Here is a 19730-nt window from a genome sequence, read left to right on the forward strand (position 1 = left end):
TCCTCCCTCTTATGAGGGACATATTAAACTATCTGTCCAAAGAGGATTTTCACTAAACTGGACTTGAGAGAGGCATACTACCAAGTGAGGATAAAGGAGGGGAATAAGTGGAAAATGGCATTTAATTGTCCCCTGTGCTGCTACCAGTTTTGGGTGATGCCGTTTGATCTGCAGACAGCGCCTGTCTGCAAGGGTTTTTTTAAGCCATTGGGCTCTGCCAAGGCAGCATGCTGTGCAGGTTCAGCAAGGTTTTTTTTTTTCCCCTAAAGTTCCCAGGAGGCTCCACAAGTTTGTTTTTTTTAAAGCCATAGGGCTCTGTAATTTTTTCTCCCTAAAGTGCTGAGGAGGCACTTTCCCCCCTACTTTTCTACTTGGGGGGGGGGGGGACTTGCAGAGCCTCCTCAACACTTTAGGGAAAAAAACTGGCAGGGTCATGGGCTTTAAAAAGAAACCTTGTAGAGTAGTGCAGCCCAAGGCAATGGGGGGAGGTATCAAAATAGGAGCCCTGCTTGCTGCTTCCTCCCCACCCTCCACCCCATCCCCTGCTGCAGCTGAACTGCCAATTCAGCATTCGGGGCAGAGCCAACCTACTGCCACTGCCTTCTGAAAGCTGCTTGCTTGTCTGGCTCTCTACCCAGTACCCACAGCGAGTTATCTCTGCAGCAACTTTCCAGTGCCAAGATGTCATGCAAAGAAATGGCAGCACCAAGTTGGTGGAGAAGAGTTGACAGTGGCGAGAAGGCTGCCCCCTGCTGACTGCCCCTACTGGTGGCATCCAGTTTTCATAGACACCTTAACCTGGAGACAGTTCCTTTAAGGCAGTAAAATCCCATTTGAAATGTGGACAGACCACAAGAACTTGGAAACTTTGAAGACATTATTCCCTAAGCAGATTCGGTGGGCACAATCCTTCAACTGCTTAAACTTTAACCTCCACTACCTACTGGAAGGGGAAAACCTTTTTGCCAGACACTCTCTCCTGGATGCCACAATATAACAATGCCCAAGAAGAAAAACTCCATCATCCCATCCCATCAGTTCACAGCACCAGCCCTCAGGAGGCAGCAAAGGGAGTCACCTCTACAATGTATGGCCTTTGAGGAATGCCTTGGCAGAAGATGAATGGTTTCAGCAGCACAGAACCAACCTGTCCTCAAAGGATGGCCTGGTGTGGAACGGGAATAAAGTGTACATCCCATCCAGCCAGAGGACATTAGTCCTACAGTAGAGCCATGACACGAGGGCACCAGGGCATTTGTAAAGATTCTTCACCTAGTGAAAAGGCAGTTTTGGTGGTCAAAAATAAATAAGAACATAGAAGCATATGTGGCCAGCTGCCCCATGTGTTCTTTGATGAAGCAGCCACCTAAAAGCCCCTAGGGCTGCTGCAGCCAGTAGCTAACCCTTGGGAAGAGATCTCAATGGACTTCATTGTTGAGCTACCAGAGAGCACTGGAAATACTGTAATCTGGACTATCACTGCCCTAAGCAAGCAGATTTTTTGGCATGTCCCAGAATTCCCTCAGCCTGAGTCCTGGCTAGGCTATTCATGCAGCACAAATATTGACTGCATGGGCCCTCAAAGTGCATTATTTTTGACCAGGGAGTACAATTCACATCAAAGTTTTGGTGGGAGTTCTTAAAGTTGATAGGCTCCTCCCAGGGATTTAACTCCAGCCATCATCCCTACACTAACAGAGTCTTTGAATGTACGAATTTGGTTCTACAGCAATACCTGTAATGTTATGTGAACTACCAGCAGACCAATTGGACCGAGCTTCTACCTTTTGCAGAAGTGGCATATAATAACTCTGTGCATTGTAGCACAGGGTTTACCCTTTCTGGGTGGTACTGGAATAGAGTTTGTACCTATGCCAGAGCTGCATCAAGAAAGGCCATCATCAGAATCATTGGCTGAGTGGATTGATACCTTAAAAGCCACTTGGGTCACAGTGCGTAAAGCATTTGAGAAGATGACAAGAAGAAGACACATCAGAGGGAATATAGAGTAGGAGACGGGGTGTACCTATCTGCAAAATTTTTGAACCTGAGGCAACCCTGTAAAAAACTGGGACCTAAGTTCATAGGGCCTTTCCCAATTATTCGGAACATCAATTCAGTGACAGTGTGGTTAAAACTGCCAAAAAGCGTTGAGCACATTCACCCAGTGTTTCACTGCAGCCTCTTGAAGACTTTCCATCAGAGGTGGGATTCGACTGGTTCGGTCTGGTTCTATAGAACCGGATGTTACAGTTCCTGGTAGTTTTGGAGAACTGGTAAAATGGGCCACTGACTGGCCCCGCCCCTCTCTGCCCGCTTCTCCGTTCACTGCCCAATCAGTCCTTATCGCACATGCACAACATCGCATGCATGCACGACAAGCTGACTGCATTCTAACCCCACCCTTCTTTATCCTGGCCATGTGCCATCGCTGCCTGCAGTCTGCCTTCCACCATGGTCTTCCTAGGTGAGTGAGGCTATGCAAGCAAGCCCCGGTCTCCTACCTGTCGCCCCTAGTCACCTTTCTTCTCACTTGCCTTTTACTCCCGCTGCCAGTCACCTTCCCCCCCCCACTTGCCTTCGCAGGAGAATACATGGAGCAGCTCCGAGTCAGCTCCGGCGGGGTCAGTAGCTGCTTCTCTCCTATGCTGGTCTAGTTGGGAGAGTGAGAGAGTCTGTCTTGGCAAAGCAAAATTTAGCTTATCGCTGTGCAAGAAAGACTTTGTCGCTCTCCCAGCAAAAGCAGCAGGAGAACATGTGGAGAGGTGCTCATGTTGGTTCTGGCGGGGTCAGTAGCTGCTTCTCTCCCTGCTGGTCTAGCTGGGAGAGCAAGAGTTTCTTTCCCGGCACAGCAAAATTTAGCTTTGGGGACTTGCACTCCCAAAGAGAGGGGGACTTGCAGAACTCAAAGCAGCAACTCCTGGTTGCTAAAGCAAATTTTGCTGTGCTGCACAAGACGGTTTCCCAGGGCCCCGAGGGTCATCCACCCAGAGCGCCATTGCCACCACTCTGAAGCTCCCCTTTGGGATGGATCAGTAAGTTCTTGTTTTGTTCCCCGGGAAGGGCTCCATCATGGAGGGCTTTGTCTTTGGGCCAGGTGCTTTCTGTCAGGCCTCGTGCCTCACATGGGGCGGCGGGAGGAGGATGTGTGTGGTGGGGAAGGCTGTCTGCAGTTCTTGCAGCCAAAGCTGGGAATCCTGGGGTATCTGCAAACTTACATTTGTATGAGGTTGGAGCCCCATGGCTGCACTGGCTGGGAGGACACTTACTCCACGTGACACTGCTCACCTGCCTGGCCAGTGTGTGTCAGAAGAGAGGAAGAAAAACTTGGCAAGTCTTCCTCCTTCTCGGGCATTCACACAGAGTATGGACATGTGAGGCTGGGACCTTCTGTGCATGGGTGAGTCCTTCTGGCGTCATGCACACACAAAGGGTCTTCTGCAAGGAATTGGCGTGTGGGCAAATCCCTCCAGCACCATGTGTGCATGCTCTGTGTGTGTGTGTGTGTACGCATGAGGAGAAGAGTTGCTGAACTTTTCTTCCTCCCAGCGTGAAGGCAGCTGCCGCAGCCTGCCCCTTTAAGGTACTTTGACATGAGTGGGTGAGTGGGGACCATAAACGGACAGGAGCTGCCTTCCGAGCAGCTCCTCTGCGAAGGGAAGGGGGGAAGAAAAGTTTGGCAATTCTTATCCTCCTTCTCTGGTACAGCATGCACACATAGTGCTGGTAGGATCTTCGCAAGGAATTGGTGCGTGGGTGAGTCCCTCCAGCACTGTGAGATGTATGAGTGTTTGCTCTGTATGTATGGGGCTGAGAAGAAGGAGGGAAGCAGCCAGGTTGAATGCTGTTAGCATGGCTGCAGAGAAGCAGGAAGCAGCTGCCAGCAATTGGGAGCAGGAAGGCTCGACCCACTCAGGAGCCATGAAGCACTCGCTGCCCCATGTCACCCACCAAGTCTCCTCCCAATGCGCTTTTCTTCCTCCTCACCAGAAGCGTTATTTTTGGGGAGACTGTGGGATTGCCCCGCCTCCCTGCCAGCTATCTTCAGTACTGGCTCCTCAGATTCCCACTACCCAGCACCAGTTCAAATGTTCCTTTCCCTCCCAGGGACAGACAGAGGGAGAGGGAGAGATGAGAGAGAGAAAGAGATGAGAAAGAAAAAAAAAGAGAGTGATGACAGAGAGAAAAATGAGAGAGAGATAAGAAAGAGAGGGAGAAAGAAAAAGAGATGAGAGAGAAAGATGGGGGGAGAAAGAAAGAGAGAGAGCGAGAGAGAGATCTGTTTAAAAGAAAATAGAAAAATGGCTCTTTGAGTGTTTAAGGTTAGACAAACAACATTGTCATTAAGTGAACATTGTGGTCATTAAGTGAACACTGGTTGTTAAACAAGTCTCTTTTCCGCATTTTTAACTGGAAATCAGAAGGAATTGTGGGAAACTGGCAAAAAACATAGAAAACCTCAGTCACATGACTGCGTGGGATGTTGTAACTGGTCAGAGAGAGAGAGAGAGAGAGAGAGAGAGAGTTAGTGTGTGTGCATGGCTGTCAAAACTCCAAAAACAGATCAAGTAGCTCTGGGGAGGTCAGTCGTAAATTAGAACACTTGCTAAGCAACTGGCCATTAAGCGAAGGCCACTTACATTTGGTTTGCCAGTCACATGGACACCTGCCTGAGCCTCGCCCTGCCCTCTCCAGGCCTTGGAAACTGGCAAAAAACACTTGCTAAGCAACTGGCCATTAAATGAGGACCTGGTCATTAAGCGAGGACCACTTAAATTTGGTTTGCCAGTCACATTGGCCACCTGGCCACGCCCACCCCAGTCACATGATCACCAAGCTACACCCAGTCAGCAAGCCATGCCCATCCAGTCACATGACCAAGCCTCGCCCACAAATTGAGCCATGCCCACAGAACCAGTTGTTAAGAAATTTGAATCCCACCCCTGCTTTCCATGGTTCAGCATTAAGAACCTGCTACTGAACTACCTCCTTCCCCAATCTTAGTGAGAGGAGAATAGCACTTTGAAATCAAGGAGATTCTTGACTCCAGAAAATGCAAGGGGAAGTTGTAATATTTAGTGTTGTGGAAAGTATATCCTTTAGCAGATAATGAGTAGATGGAGTGAAGGATGTTAGGGCATCTAGACTCATTAGCAAATTCCATGCCAAATATCCAGACCAACCCAGAATGGATGGTAGAGTAGAGAACCCTGTGTTGTGTGCTATTTTGTACATTTGTTCTGTTTTTTTTCAGACTTATCTTTTTTCTGGAGGGTTGACATGTCAAAGCTGACTAGTAATACACTTCTACTTGCAACTTGACGACAGAAATGGAAGGGGCAGGGGAATCTTGGAATGTATTAGGAGTTGGGAGGGAGGCGAGGGGTTTATGTGAACAGTTTGCAGCCTGAGAAAATCCTGACACTTCAAGGCTATACAATGGGAACCTTCCGAAGGTGCAGACTGTTTTCCCAAAATACAAGGTGTTGGATTGATGGACAATGGGTGGCCTGAATGGGGAAAAGGGGAAATTAACTATGCTGTTTTTCATGTGAAAACTTCACAGCTAGCTTCACTTCTTCTGTGCCTGTATTGATCTATAAGTAAAGTCATACTCTTGGTAAAATAATGTCCCAGGAGTTTCTTTTGCTGCATGTGCCAATGGGACAGTTGACAGCTAAGAAAAAGAGCTACCAATTTCTTTCCTCAAGATGCCTTGCACACACTTCCTAAAGATAGCTTCATTTTACGGTATTGTGGTCAAACTGGTAATATGATAGTAGATAGTTATCAGCAATTGGAAGACAAATTTTATATCAGCATATTTATCTGTTAGCTTGGATATGGGTGATTACTATTTAAAATGAGCATAAGGAAGAGCCCTCTATTTCAACCTCATGATTAACCATGAGTATATTCTCTGAACCACAGCAAGTAATATTAGAAATGCTTTGATAGGTGTGAAATACAAATTCATTGTAACGTAAATGCAGTGCTTAAAGGTTCAAGCCTAGTCAATAAATTCTAGGTGCTCCTGTAAGAATATTTTAGGATTGTGAAGGCTGTTAATCGGCTGCTGAACCTTACTTTGTGTGGTTCAGCATACAAACCATCAGCATGCAAACCTTACTTTATATGAATATGGAAGTTTTTACAATTTCTTATGGATACCATATCTGGGATGCAAAAGTCTGAATTACTATTAGTGGTTGTCTGGATTTCTGCAGCCTCAATATTGTATTTATTCAGTTTTGACTGAAACTAAAATTCTTTGTAGGAGTTTAAGAAGCCATATTAACTCCATACATCTTGTCTTGTCCTCCACAAGTAGAAAGTAAATTTTATTTGCTCTTGAAGAACAGTAATAGCACTTAGACTTACATACCAATCCATAGTGCTTTAGTGCACTTTCTAAGTGGTTTACAGAGTCAGCATATTGCTCCCAACAAGCTTGGTCCTCATTTTACCAACCTCGGAAGGATGGAAGGCTCAGTCAACCTTGAGCCAGTCAGGATCAGGATCGAACTCCTGGCTGTGGGCAGAGTTAGCCTGCAATACTACATTCTAACCACTGCGACACCACAAATTTTAAAAAAGTTGTCCTTTATAGGGAAAGTGTGGAGAACATAGGGTTTAAATACAAATCTCTATTTCCCTTAAATGTTAATATGAGAGCACCAGATTATATTAAGCACTCATCTGGTGTTCCATTTAAACAAGGCTCGGGATGCTGCCACTGATATGGAAGCTTAACTTGAGATTTTGCTGTCTGAATTAATCTTGTTTTAATCTGCCTAAATTTAAAATAATAAAAGAAGACATTTAATAAAAGAGATAAGAAACAAAATATAATTTGCCTGGCAATCAAGAAAACTCCATCTCTTAATTTTTGTAGATCTGCTACAATATAACTTCATGCACTTAATTTCCAGGCCAATATCAACATCCCAATGGGAGCACTTTTACCTGGTGCTGGTCAACCTCCTAAAAGAAAAGAATCTACTGAACCTGAAGAGGTAAGAACAGTATGTGCTTATCTGACTAGAACACCACATAAGTCTTCTGTTCGCCAGTGAAATTTTATTCTGTAATATCTCAAGAAAACATTCATTTCATTCATATGATTAGAAAATATAAGTAAACAGTCAATACAAACATTCCCACTCTAATTTCATTAGCTAATATATGGAAAGAACAGTAGTATTTTAGAGTGCTAACATATGGAAGCAATACAAGATCACCATTAAAATGTTGGCAGCCTTATTTCTGATGTGTTTTTCTACACATCCTTTCTATCATATTCTAACTAGAGTACTACATATATTGTATTCTCTGCAGCTATATAAAGATCTTGAGCTATCACTATCCTTCCCTTAGGGCTAAAAAAACCATTCGGATTTTGTGATATAATAATTGTATTCTAAAAGCAACTATAGAGAATTCCAGTATGAATCAGAGTGATATCAGTTGAGGGACACATCTAACAATTATTTCTTTTACCTCCCCTCTCTTCCATGCCTTACCTCCAAGCATAACTTTCCTGTGTACATCCCAATGTTTGGGATGCTACCAGTTATTTTTGGCATATTTTGATCAGGATGTTATAAGCACAACCACAGTCCAGTTTTTTCCCCCCTCAACATGCTTGCCTAATTTATACAAGGAGGACCTCTAATCTGGAGACTACTTTACAAGATAGCAACAATTGCCCATATGCCAAAAATTCAGAGGTTATGCACTGTGCAGATATATTCTCAGCATCACTGTTCCAATTCTCCAAAACCAAGAAACAGAAATATAAGGTTCAATTAATTGCTTTTAATTCTTGCAGGCCTTGAAACATAGGCACATGGCAGCCAAAACATAGGCAGCAATAACTGTTAATGCTTTCCTGCCTATTTAACCCTGCCCCCTGTGCGTGCCTGACACACCAACATGGCCATTGTATTTCTAGAGAGGCCTGAAATCTTTCTGTTGCACTTAGTTCATTTTTCTGCTGCCGGCCTACTCTCCAGCTGATTGACAGCTGATTGCTTCTTCGCTGTCCACCTCCCACGCTCTGAGTTAATATCCTGTATCCCATGCACATTTTTATTTCGCATTGTGTCATTTGCCTCATGATTTCTGAAAACAAAAGAAGAGTTACTGTTTATGCCAATGCAATACAACAAATGTACCTCTGTGGTAGGAAGGGATGTACCTATGTGGTAGGAAGGAAGGCTGGCTTAAACTCCAAGACTGGTAAACAGGGTAAGATTATTCCCTCTGATGGAAAAAGTATCCCTCCCACAAATTCTGTGGAGTATTGGCATTGCGAATAGAAATTGTGTGGGTTGCTTCGTTCTGGGAGATGAACACACAAACAGAGAGAGGCAAGGCGGCTAGTTAAGGTTGCTCAGGCTTTATTTAAAGCTTTGTGCGCTTTAAATGTGACTGCTCAGCTCAGCCTTGAGGCAACAGCTGTTAGCCCGTTTGACAGCTCCTTTTATACTGAGCTGTCAAACTGATGACCAATCAGGTTGTGGCTGGGCGCCCTCTGCTGGAACAGACCAGAGGGAGAACTGAAGACATAGCACTCCTTCCCACCTCGATAGTACATGTGTATTCTTCGAGGTAGGTTGGGCGGCGGCAGATCCTTGTTGATCTGCGCAGCGCTGGCTGGAAGCGGCTGGAGTTGTTGAGGCTGGAACTTCAGGAGTCTGCACCGTGACCTCTGCTGGGACCTGCTCGACTGGTGGCCTTGCAGGAGACTCTGGTAGGTTTGCTTGGTGGCATGTTACTCGTGCAGTAGGCCCGGCTTCAGCTAGCAAGGGATTGTCGTTTTCCTTCAGCAAAGAGGCCTCGGGCCTATAATTCTGTCACCCCCTTAATTGATTAATATGGTGTCTCCATGCCCGGCCGTCCTCCAGCTTGATAATATATGAAAAAGCCCTGTTACCCTTGTAACAATGGCTGGTAGCCATAGTGGGTTGCCTGTGAAGTTCCTAGCATAAACTAGGTCCCCTTCATTAAATCCCCTGGTATTGCTGGATAAGTCGAGAGGCTTCTCTGGCATATATGTGGAGTGAAGCCTGTCTAGGACCGTTCTTAGCCATCGGCCCATTAATAATTCGGCTGGGCTGCAATTGGTGGAAGGGCATGGAGTTGTATTTAGGATAAATAGATATTGGGCCCATCTTTGCCAGGGCCTCCTTTGTTGACTTTCCTCCTCATTCTGCCAAACCATTACTAGAAGGATTGGAAGGGGCAACTAAGGCGTGTCTTATTCCCAGCCTTATAAGGAATAATTCAAAACTTCTGGATGTAAATTGTGGACCATTATCTGAAACTACCAGGTCAGGAAGCCCGTGGCTGGCAAATACCTTTTGTTATGCTATGCTTACAGCCTCAGCCATGGTGGAGGTCATCAGAACTATTTCCACCTATTTGGAGAAGGCATCAATCACAATTAAAAAGGTTTGATCAAAATCAATATGCAGTCAGGACCAGGGGCCTCTAGGAGTTTTCCATTCCCTGACTGGTGCCCTGGGAGGTAAGAGTCTTGATTCTTGACATTGCTAGCACCCTGACACCCATTCTGTGATGGCCTGTTCTATCCCAGGCCACCACACGTAACTGCAGCCCAATGCCTTCATACGCACTATACCTGGGTGACCCTTGTGAAGTGCTTCCAGGATTGGCTTGTGTAATGTGGAGGGAACCACCACCCTGCTTCCCTATAACAAACACCCCCTGCTGGTTTACAATTCTTGCTGCCATACCTTGAATGGACATAAGTCAACGTTTACAGATCCTTGTGGCCACCCCCTTTTCACCCAGCCCAGCACTCGTATTATTGTTTATCTTTTGCTGAATGTGCAGCAATGTCTGCAGCAGTCATTGGGAACTGGTGGTGATGGTCTATCAGGAGGATAGACTCCTCAGCTTCAGGTTCCTCTGCAGCAGCTGGTAGAGGGCATCTGCTCAGGGCATCAGCGTGACTGAGGTGCTTGCCCAGGCAATAGGATAAATTGTAAGAGTATGCAGCCAAGAATACTGCCCATCTTGTCATGTGTGGGAGAGAATCTGAGGAGTTTCCTTGTCCCCAGCAAAAATACCCAACAAGGGTTTGTGGCGTGTTATCAGTTCAAACTAGAGGAGGTATTCAGCCAGTTCTGACCAGTTCTGGAGAGCTGGTAGCGGAAATTTTGAGTAGTCCAGAGAACCGCAAATATTGCCTCTGACTGGCCCTGCCCCAATCTATTCTCTGCCCCACGAGTCCCAGCTGATCGGCTGGGTCTTCTTTTGTTGCCCTGCACAGGAGAATGCAGCTGGAAAGCAGGTTAGTGGGGTGGGGAGGGAATGGGATTTTGCAGTAACCTTCCCCTGCCATGCCCACCAAGCTACACCCACAGAACTGGTAGTAAAAAAAATTGAATCCCACCTCTGGTTCAAACTTGTGTCCATATAGGTATTTGTGAAAACGTTTGATGCCCATGATGGCTGCAAGGGCTCCTTGTCAATTTGACTATAATTACGTTCTGCAGGTGTAAGAGTCCTTGAGAAAAAGGCTATAGGGGCCTCAGAACCATTACGCATTTTGTGGCTCAAAACTGCCCCTACTCCATAGGGAGAAGCATCACAAGCCAGAACCAGGGGCAAACATTCATTGAAATGGATAAGCACACAGTCTGAAGTAAGCAAGTCCTTAACTGCTCTGAATGTGTTTGCCTCTTTTTACCCCCATACCCAGGGAGATTTCTTATCTAAGAGTCTGTACAGAGGCTCTGCTACTGAGGCTTTGTGTGGGATGAACATAGCGTAAAAGTTCAGTAGGCCCAGGAAAGCTTGTAATTCAGTTTTGTTGGCTGGTGTGGGTGCATTCTTGATTGCCTGAACCTTAGCTGTTGTAGGATGTAATCCAGCAGCATCGATCAGGAATCCCAGGAACACTACTTTAGAGATCCCTAAATGGCACTTGCTTTTCTTAAGCTTGAGGCCTGTGACCTGAAATCTTTTAAACACTTCCCTTAGGCTGTTTAAAAGTGTGGTCTCATTGTTAGCTGACACTATTACATCATCAAAGTATGGAATGATTCCAGGGATACCCTGTAAGAGTTGTTCCATCAGGCTCTGAAAGATCCCAACTTATGCCAAACTGTAACCTATTACATTTTAATGCACCTCTGTGCATAACTATTGTCTGAGCCTCTGTGGTGGCTGAGTCCATTGGGAGCTGTTGGTAAGCTTGAGCCATGTCAAGCTTAGCAAAGATCTTGCCATTACCCAGTAAGTGCAACAGATGTTGCACCACAGGGACTGGATATGCACTTTATTAGAGCGCTAAATTCACGGTGGCCTTGTAATCTGCACACACCCTAACTGACTCACCAGCCTTGATTGGTGTCACTATGGGGGTCTCCCATGGGGCATGATCCACCGGTTCTAATACCCCTTGAGCGATAAGCTTATCAAGCTCAGAATCAATTTTTGGGCAGAGTGCCAAGGTCATTCGCCATGCTTTTAGTCATCTTGGAGTGACTTTTGGGTCTAAATTTAATGAATTTGGTTTTCCAATGTATTTGCCCAATTCACTGTTGAAGACACTAGCAAATTCCTTTGCTAGAGTGTCTATGGTGTCTGTCCCTTGGCATCAGTGGCATGAACTCCACTTATGGCAAGACCAAGGGAGTCGAACCAATCTAGGTCCAGAAGGCTGGGCAATGCCCTCTCAACTACTATTAGTTGGAGGCGACTTTTAAATTGTTTGAATTCTACTGCTACCTTACTGCTTCCCAAAATGGGAATGGTATTCCCTTCGCAATCTTTAAGTTTGAGGGAGCAGGGTCTCAATCTTTTCTTTGACATCTTGGACACCAATCTTTTGATAGTTTGAGCTGTCAAACTGGTGACCAATCAAGTTGCAGCTGGGCGCCCCCTGCTTGAACGGACCAGAGGAAGAAGAAATAACATGGGTGGGTGTTATTTTATGTCTTTGAGAGAGAAACTGACTGAACTTTGGATGTATCATAGCTGATTCAGAAATAAAAACAGATGATAATGTGGTATTGCATGACTGGAAAGCTAATTTAAAAGCTATGGGAGATGAGGTTTTAAAATTAAAATTGGGCAAGGGACTACATTTTAGAGTTAGGGTTAGGGTGAAAACCCCAATATATAGTATATAAATGAAAATTCTTGGATTATCAATAAACATTTCAGTTGGCTGAAATTTGGGGTAGATCTTTGGGTATAGATGGAAACTGAGTGAAAGGGCACAAAGCAAGAAAAAGTAGGAGGTGTGAATATTTCTGATAAAAATACAGTTTGTTCAGTTAGAGACTGTCAAATAAACTAATTTTACTATCAAGGGTCATATAATTGACTTTAGACACATCAAACCAAATTCTAATTTCAGATACATGTCAGCATTTCTGAGAGTGGGAATCTAATGTGAGTAAGGATGAGTGAAAGGCGAGGCAAAGACAATGCCTTCATATTTGCAGCTCCTTAGATAAAGAACAGGCAGTGCAATGAAGGGATATAGTGAGTAAATTCTCAACTCTTTATTGACATCCTACTACCCCCTTGTGTCCAGCAGATCATAATGTGAAGAAGAGCCAATGCTTCTGGATTTGGATTTCCAACATATGAAGGGTTGAAAGAAAATTGTGATTTTAAATGAAACTTCTGGAGATAAATCTTTCTAGATAATAGTACAGTCATAACAAAAACCCACACTTCTCCTTGCTGATTGCAAAATGGAATCAGCTTTCAATAAATAATTTTCCATGCCTTCATTATTCCCTGATCCATTGGGCAAAACAATGATAATTTGCAAGAGGAGAATGGTTTAGCTGAAATATAAATAGATAGAAGGAAATGATCTTGCTTTCTTTGTAAATAAAGATATGCTGCATTTAGTCAATCTGCCTTTTGTACTGAGTGTCCTGACATAGTGTGTATTTTACAATTTTAAGGACTCCCTGAACAAAATCAGTTTTAGATTTGTGTTTTCACACCATTATATCTTTTTAATATTGGATAGTATCCTTGTCATATTTTGCTTTCAGTCATTTCAACTCAGAAAATACATATTGTATTTGTGTTGTAATACAGTTTTAAATGCAGCCAGAATTTATTATTGGCCATTTACAGATCTTTGCAATTGTTTCCACAGTACTGTAGACCAGGGGAAGGCTGTCATATGAAATCATTTGTTGTTTTATGTTTGCTTTTGAATAATGGCATGAGGGGATTGGAACTAGTTATCTCTTCTTCTTTTGTTTTCAGTAAAGAGGCATTATCGATTGTTTTAATTACCCCAAATTTCAACTACTTTTAATGTGAAGAAGGTGCCTTATTGAGAAATGGACCAAATGCCACCTTTGCACAATCATAGCTGGCTGCAGAGTTTTAAATGCTTCAGACAAGACAAATGCATGCAATATATTTTATTTTTTTCACATGGATTGGATTTGTATGAAATATTTTTGCACGCTCATGTCTATGTGTGTATGTCTATGTGTATGCACACCAAAGTTATATATTGTGTACCATAAATAAATCAAGTCATGAGGCAACTTGAGCAATACATTTATGGTAATCCCAGATTAATTCTAAAATATATTTTGTATTTGTTGGATAAGCTTATATTCAGGGTTGAGAAAGATATACAACATCAGAATGGGCACCTGTAATACCTTGCCCAATGGAGAAACATTGGAATCAGTGGAGGAACTATTTCAGGAGTTGAAGAGAATTGGCTAGTTACTTTGAAAATAATTCAGAAGTACCCTAGAGTCTAGACCTCACATAAGTACAACATTTGTCTACTATTGATTAAAATTGATTCTTTCTTCTGGCTTTCAGATACTTAAATCTGAAACAGTACATTGCTGTTTTAACAGATCCATTATCTTTAATTAGTTGATTTTTTTAAAGCATCATCAATCTTTTTTTCAGATTCCCATGTAATCCTGAAAAAATACAATTTTAATTCATAGCAGATGGGCAGTAGGGTTACCTGAGAGCTAAAGATTTTTCTTTTCAAAATTATTTCTTAAATATACAGTTGTAGAAAAGAGCCTTGAACAAGAATTGAACTTGTCAATAACATCACATCATGTAGAAATGAGGGATAATCCTCATTCAAATGAACTCTGCCCACCAGTGGTATAGCTATGGCACATGACTAGGTGCACATTTTCAAAATTTGGTACCCCTAAATTCTGAATAACCAAATGTGAGTTCTGAACACACTAAGCTCCACAGCAAACTGGTAATGCTAAAATGATGACATGTGCAACATAATTACATCAGTGCCATACTGATGTACTTGGGCCAGAGATAAGTCATGGCATTTAACTGATTATATCATTATGAATGCATTGTCCTTTGCCCTCTTTTTTATCCCCCTTGGAAGTCCATGTGTGAGTGGCAGATACTATAGTGAATTATTTGTTGAAGCTCTCAAAAATTACATGGTTACTGCTAAACAGAAATAGGCATGTGACAGGTGTTTTGAATTTCAGTCCCACTCCCCCACCTTCCCACCAACATCAGCAACATGGCCAGTGAAAGCAACTATGAGAATTGTAGTCCAAACCATGAGGATTATATCAAATTGTTACCTGTTCTGTAAAGAAGAGAAATCCAATTTTGATAATATGGACAATTTACTAGTATTATGTTGTTAAATATATTTTTATATTCTAACCTTAACTGCGTGATGTCCTCTATTTCCTGGATCCTTGTTACAACAATTGAAGAATAAAGTTTATTATTTTTATATAGAGTCTTCCAACTCCACCTGAAGAAGAAAAGAAAAAGACTCTCCCAGGAGCCAAGAAGTTACCAGGACCAGCAGTTAATCTCTCTGAAATCCAGAATGCAAAGAGTGAACTGAAATTTGTTCCAAGATTTGAATAATAAAAGAAATGAAATCATATGTAGAATATACCACTAGCTGTGTGCTGAACCAAAGGAAAATTACTTACATGCATAGGATTGCTTCCAAATATGAATGAGAAACTGAAACCCCACATTAGAAATGGTTTATTCCTATACAATATAAATAATATGTCTGTGTGGATTAACTAAAGCTGCTTCAGGAGGTTATATACTTCATTAAAATAAATATTTTCATTTTCAAAATAAACTTTGACATAAGCAGTATGAGTTGCAAAGAAACAGTATGTGAGGTGAGTCTTTTTTCTAGGTTTAGTTCTGACAACGTGAATGTGGTGTACTTGCCAGTATGAGCCTCTTGTAACTTTTCAAATTAAAATAGTCTGTTCTCTTCCTCCTGTTGGAAGAAATTTCCTGAGTTCGTTCCCAGCTGGGACACACCATAGACACTGAGAAGAAATGGATGCAAAAGCCAGCTGCTAGAAAGTGGAATTCTTTTAATGTGGGAAGGCAAGAAGCAAAAAGTGACACAGCTCGGCTGTTCCTGGCTCGCAAGCAACTTGGAAGTATGAATCTGAGCCTTTTATGTTTTTCCCCATTGAAGCTCCTGCAGCTTGATGGGTTTTGATGTGTTTCTGATTGTCCTGGGTTTTGTTTTCCTGTTTTCCTGGGTTAATCTTGGTCCCAGCTCTTTTGTTTTTCCTGTCCTTGGGCTTTAATCCTTTCAGGGGCAGGAAAAGGGGAGTTCTGGTTTTGCCTTGGTGAGTTATTTTTAGCCTGATTCCCCTTAGCTTAATGGCTCTACTTAAGTGTTTCTGTTGTCAGCTCTGTTAGCAGGGCTGCTCTGAGTTTTCATTTCAGCTGGTGTTTCTTGGTTTTCTTAAAGGGGGAAGGGCTGGCTTGAGTTTCTTGGCACTGTTTTCTGAGGTTTCTGGTGTCATGAGTTTCTGGCACTGTCCTTTGGGGTATGCTTCCCACAATCCCCCATTTTGTGCTAGGGCAAATAATTTTGCCAATTATTTTTCCCTCAGCACAATCCAGGGTAGCATCTGAATATATTTGATACTCATGGCCAATTTGAACCATCATTAAAGCAAGCTGGTTTCCTTTTTCATCATGTTTTGGAGGGTCAGGACTGCATGACTTAAGGCAGCTGAGGCACAGGAGGGGATATAATGACAGGGACAGCAGAGAAGGATTCCTTCAGTGGCTCCCAAAAGGAGAGCTTTTAACCCATTAAGGTCTAGCAACCAGGGGGAAAGTTCTGGAAAGAGATTTACAGTATCCAATTTTCTATGCCAATTATTTTCTGATGTTTGATGTCATTTTTTTTGTGAGCTTCCAGTCAGATTTGCCCCAGAATTCTTCACAGCCATGGTTTTGCTTTACATAACTACTGGCTGCCCATTTTGAGGGTTGTTTCTTGAATCTGCCCTAGCTCTTACTTTTATGAGGCCAAATAGATGTCAGCCAGTGTGCAATCTAGGCTATTTAGTATTTTTCAAATTGGGCACAATGAGCCCTGTGTCGAAATGCCTGTCATTACAAGTCAAAATCAAATGAATGCAATCATTCAATCATTCACATCAAACCTTAATTCTGTACCAATCTTGGCGGGCGATTAAAAGACCAACGGGCGGATGTGGCCTCAGGCTGTAGTTGCCCACCCCTGATCTAGCTATTTAGTATTTTTCAAATGGGCACATGAGCCTGGGATTCCTACTAGTGAGACCCAGTGCAACATATCCTGAGCATCATTTGTGAGTCAATTAGGGCTTGGGATTTGGAGACCTCTTTTCTGCTACTTCTTCAGTGGGGCATTGCCCTCCAGGCAATTCCCGCTCCCCCATGGAATTGACCAGGAGATATAATATACTTGGGCCTTAGTGCCACAGAGCAAAAACCAGTCTAGGAAAAGCTTTGTGTGGAGGTAAGTGAAAGGATAGCCTCAGTCTGATTTTGAATGGGGAATCTCTCTCTCTCTCCCTTCTGTGTGTGTGTGTGTGTGTGTGTGTGTGTGTGTGTGTAGTTGCTTCTACAAGACAAACAATACAAACATACTCGACAAATTTCCCTCCCACCAGACAGAAATCCAAGGTGTTCAGAACTTGCTGTGCCAACCACTCCGAAATGCAATCCCTCTAAGAACCCATTTAACTGATCAGTTACAATTGTGAATGATGCAAAGAAATAAAACTTTACAATGAATCTCCACCCTCCCCCATAGTCTTTACAGCTGCCTTTTGGGGATTGAAAAGAATCTTTACTCTCTACTTATCCATCTCAGGGTCCTCTCTTTCATGTCTGCTGGGTGGCATTAGGCTTGGCTTGTTGGTAAGGGTGGTCAGTTAGGCTTGGGAAGGTCTGCTCCACTCTGGTTGCTGTGATGACTTTCAAGTGGAGGGCTGGATCCAAACCCAATTCCTGGCTCAATGAATGGAAGTTCTCCTCTGGATGCAGCATCTGGATTCATGCTTTCACAGGTTGCAGAGTCATCTGTACAGGGCTGAAAGACATGAGAACAAGGCCCCCTCTCCCCCTTTGTGTATGATACTCCCAGGAAAGGCATTGTTGGAGAATAAGAGATGGGGATGTAGAGTAGGGGTGGATAGATAGCTTGCATGCAGAGTTTGAGAAAGAAGAAAAAAATCAGTACTGCAGTTATTAAACAGACCAGTTATAGCAAAATGGGGACATCGCAGATGAGAAAAAGAAGAAGCTGGATTCATGTGCTTCAGAAAAAGGATGGACAGATATTTCCATCTCAGCAGAGAATTGGCATCTATTAAACATCACACATCAATTGTTGCTTTTTTGCATAGGACCAGGGTCATATCACAATATCTCTTGACAATTTTCTTCCCAACCTTTTGGGCCGACTCTATATATTACATCAATATCATATCTTGTAGAGGGGACATCTGGGAGGATCGAGGTAGCCCAGTCCAGTACTTCTTGGATCAATTTTGCTTCATTTTCTTCACTTTTCTCCAGGTATGGACATATTCATAAATTTGAGAGGCGCTGACGGTCCCGTTTCTTGATCAAATCCTTTTTCACCTGATGCATCATAGTTATCTGGCTTTTTAATACCCTATCAAAGAAAGACTTCTGCTGCTTCTGCTGCTTTCCTTGCATGAAGCCTGAGAACAGAGCTCAAAAGCAGTCTAGGAATGTGGCTGCCTTGGAGGGTGTGTGTGTGTGTGTGTGTGTGTGTGTGTGTGTGTGTGTGTGAGAGAGAGAGAGAGAGAGAGAGAGAGAGAACATAACCAGCCCTCCTTAGATCAGATCTCTCTCTCTTTCTCTCTCCCTCTTCCTCCCACCAATGTCAGCAAGCCACGTCAGTCAAAATTCACATTAGTGGTCCGCGGGATTTAAAATAATGAGTTTGGTGGTCCCTGAGGTCCAAAAGATTGGCAACCCCTCCTTTATAGCACTCTCTGAGTGGTATACAATGTCAGCCTATTGCCCCCAACAATCTGGACCCTCATTTTACTGAGTTTGGCAAGATAGAATGCTGAATCAACCTTGAGCTGATCAGAATCAAATTACTGGCAGTTGGCAGAGTTAGCCTGCAATATTGCATTCAAATCACTGCAGCACCATTGCTCTTCTAATAACTGTTACTTTCTTATAATTTCATTTAATACCTAGTAATGTTATGTCATAACAAAAATTGTTATGATAAAAATTTATTCAGAATAATTTTGATAATTTACTTTGACGAGGAAAGAACGTTGAAGTGGGATTTAAAGAAGTACTTTGAAATTGAAAAAACACATGCAATCTCCTTACCACCACCTTAAAAAAAATCATTAAAGCAGATACATATTTGCAAGGTTTACAAAACAGTTTCAAATTATTTCTGTAAGCACAGGTATGTACAGACACTTCATTTGGCTTTCTTCTCATTCATCCAGCAGAAGATTATGAAACAGCCACAGGTGCCTGAAAAAAGTCATGTCTGTTTTTATGACCCGAAAAGAGAAGTGTGTGTTCCCATGAACTGCAAAACAACTTTTTCAAAGGCTTTGCACAACCCTCTTGTGCATTCATTTATCCTCCCCCTTCCAAAGAAGAATAATATTTCATGGTTGGAAGGTAAAATTGGCTTGTTTTATCTAGTTATTCCAATATTTTTCATTATCCGTTCATATACACTACGGTCCACAGGAGTCTTCATGATTCCTAAAGAGATCCTAAAGATATATGTTACAAGTAAATTCAGTTGTTGGTTTGGGTTGGTTGGTTGGTTTTAGATTGCATTTTAGAACATGGGCAGATATGGAAGTTGTAGAATGAGAGAGGAATGTAACAAGGAAAAATAACATCAATGCCCTTGAAAACCTTACAAAAACCCCACCATTTAATACTTGAACAGTACTAACAGTACTAAACAGTACTTGAACAATACTAAACAAATTTGAAAACATGGAAAGAAAATTGGAGAGTGTTAAAGATGAACCACAATGATAATTTTTGATCAAACAGGATAATATATTAATTTTTAAATCATTAATAGTTTTTAAAGTTCTTTCAGGTGGCATAATTTTTAATCCATTCTGGAATTGAACTACAGTAATCAATTTGTTCTTGAAAGTATAAAATTTGTTTTACCTTCCCTCATGGATAGATTGCATTGGTGAATTGTTTTTCCTAGCTTTACTTTGCACAACGAAACTAATTCTAGTTCTACCAACTTTTCTATTCAATTTCTCTTCATGTTCTACTACCGTGTTTCTCTTAAAAAAGGCCGGGTCTTATATTTTTTTGAGCCCCGAAAAATTGGCTAGGCCATCTTTTCGGGGGTGACTTAATTCCCCCCCTTGCATCCTCATCTA

General features: G+C 42.6%; 1 protein-coding gene across 5 annotated transcripts in view; it reads left to right on the forward strand.

The window, feature by feature from the left end:
• SMPX (small muscle protein X-linked) overlaps positions 1-15171 on the forward strand; it is a 28484-nt gene extending 13313 nt beyond the window's left edge. For all 5 annotated transcript variants that reach the window (XM_026674906.2, XM_026674907.2, XM_087966931.1 and 2 more), the window contains 2 exons: positions 6933-7016; positions 14776-15171. In XM_026674906.2, the coding sequence (XP_026530691.1) occupies positions 6933-7016; positions 14776-14910 (219 nt within the window). In that variant the 3' untranslated portion in view covers positions 14911-15171. The remainder of the gene's footprint in view (positions 1-6932; positions 7017-14775) is intronic.
• Positions 15172-19730: the final 4559 nt, after the last annotated feature.

Source organism: Notechis scutatus, chromosome 5 (genome assembly GCF_049901735.1).
Source record: "Notechis scutatus isolate UNSWTSFEM ecotype Mainland chromosome 5, rNotScu1.2, whole genome shotgun sequence".
Lineage (NCBI taxonomy): Eukaryota > Metazoa > Chordata > Lepidosauria > Squamata > Elapidae > Notechis > Notechis scutatus.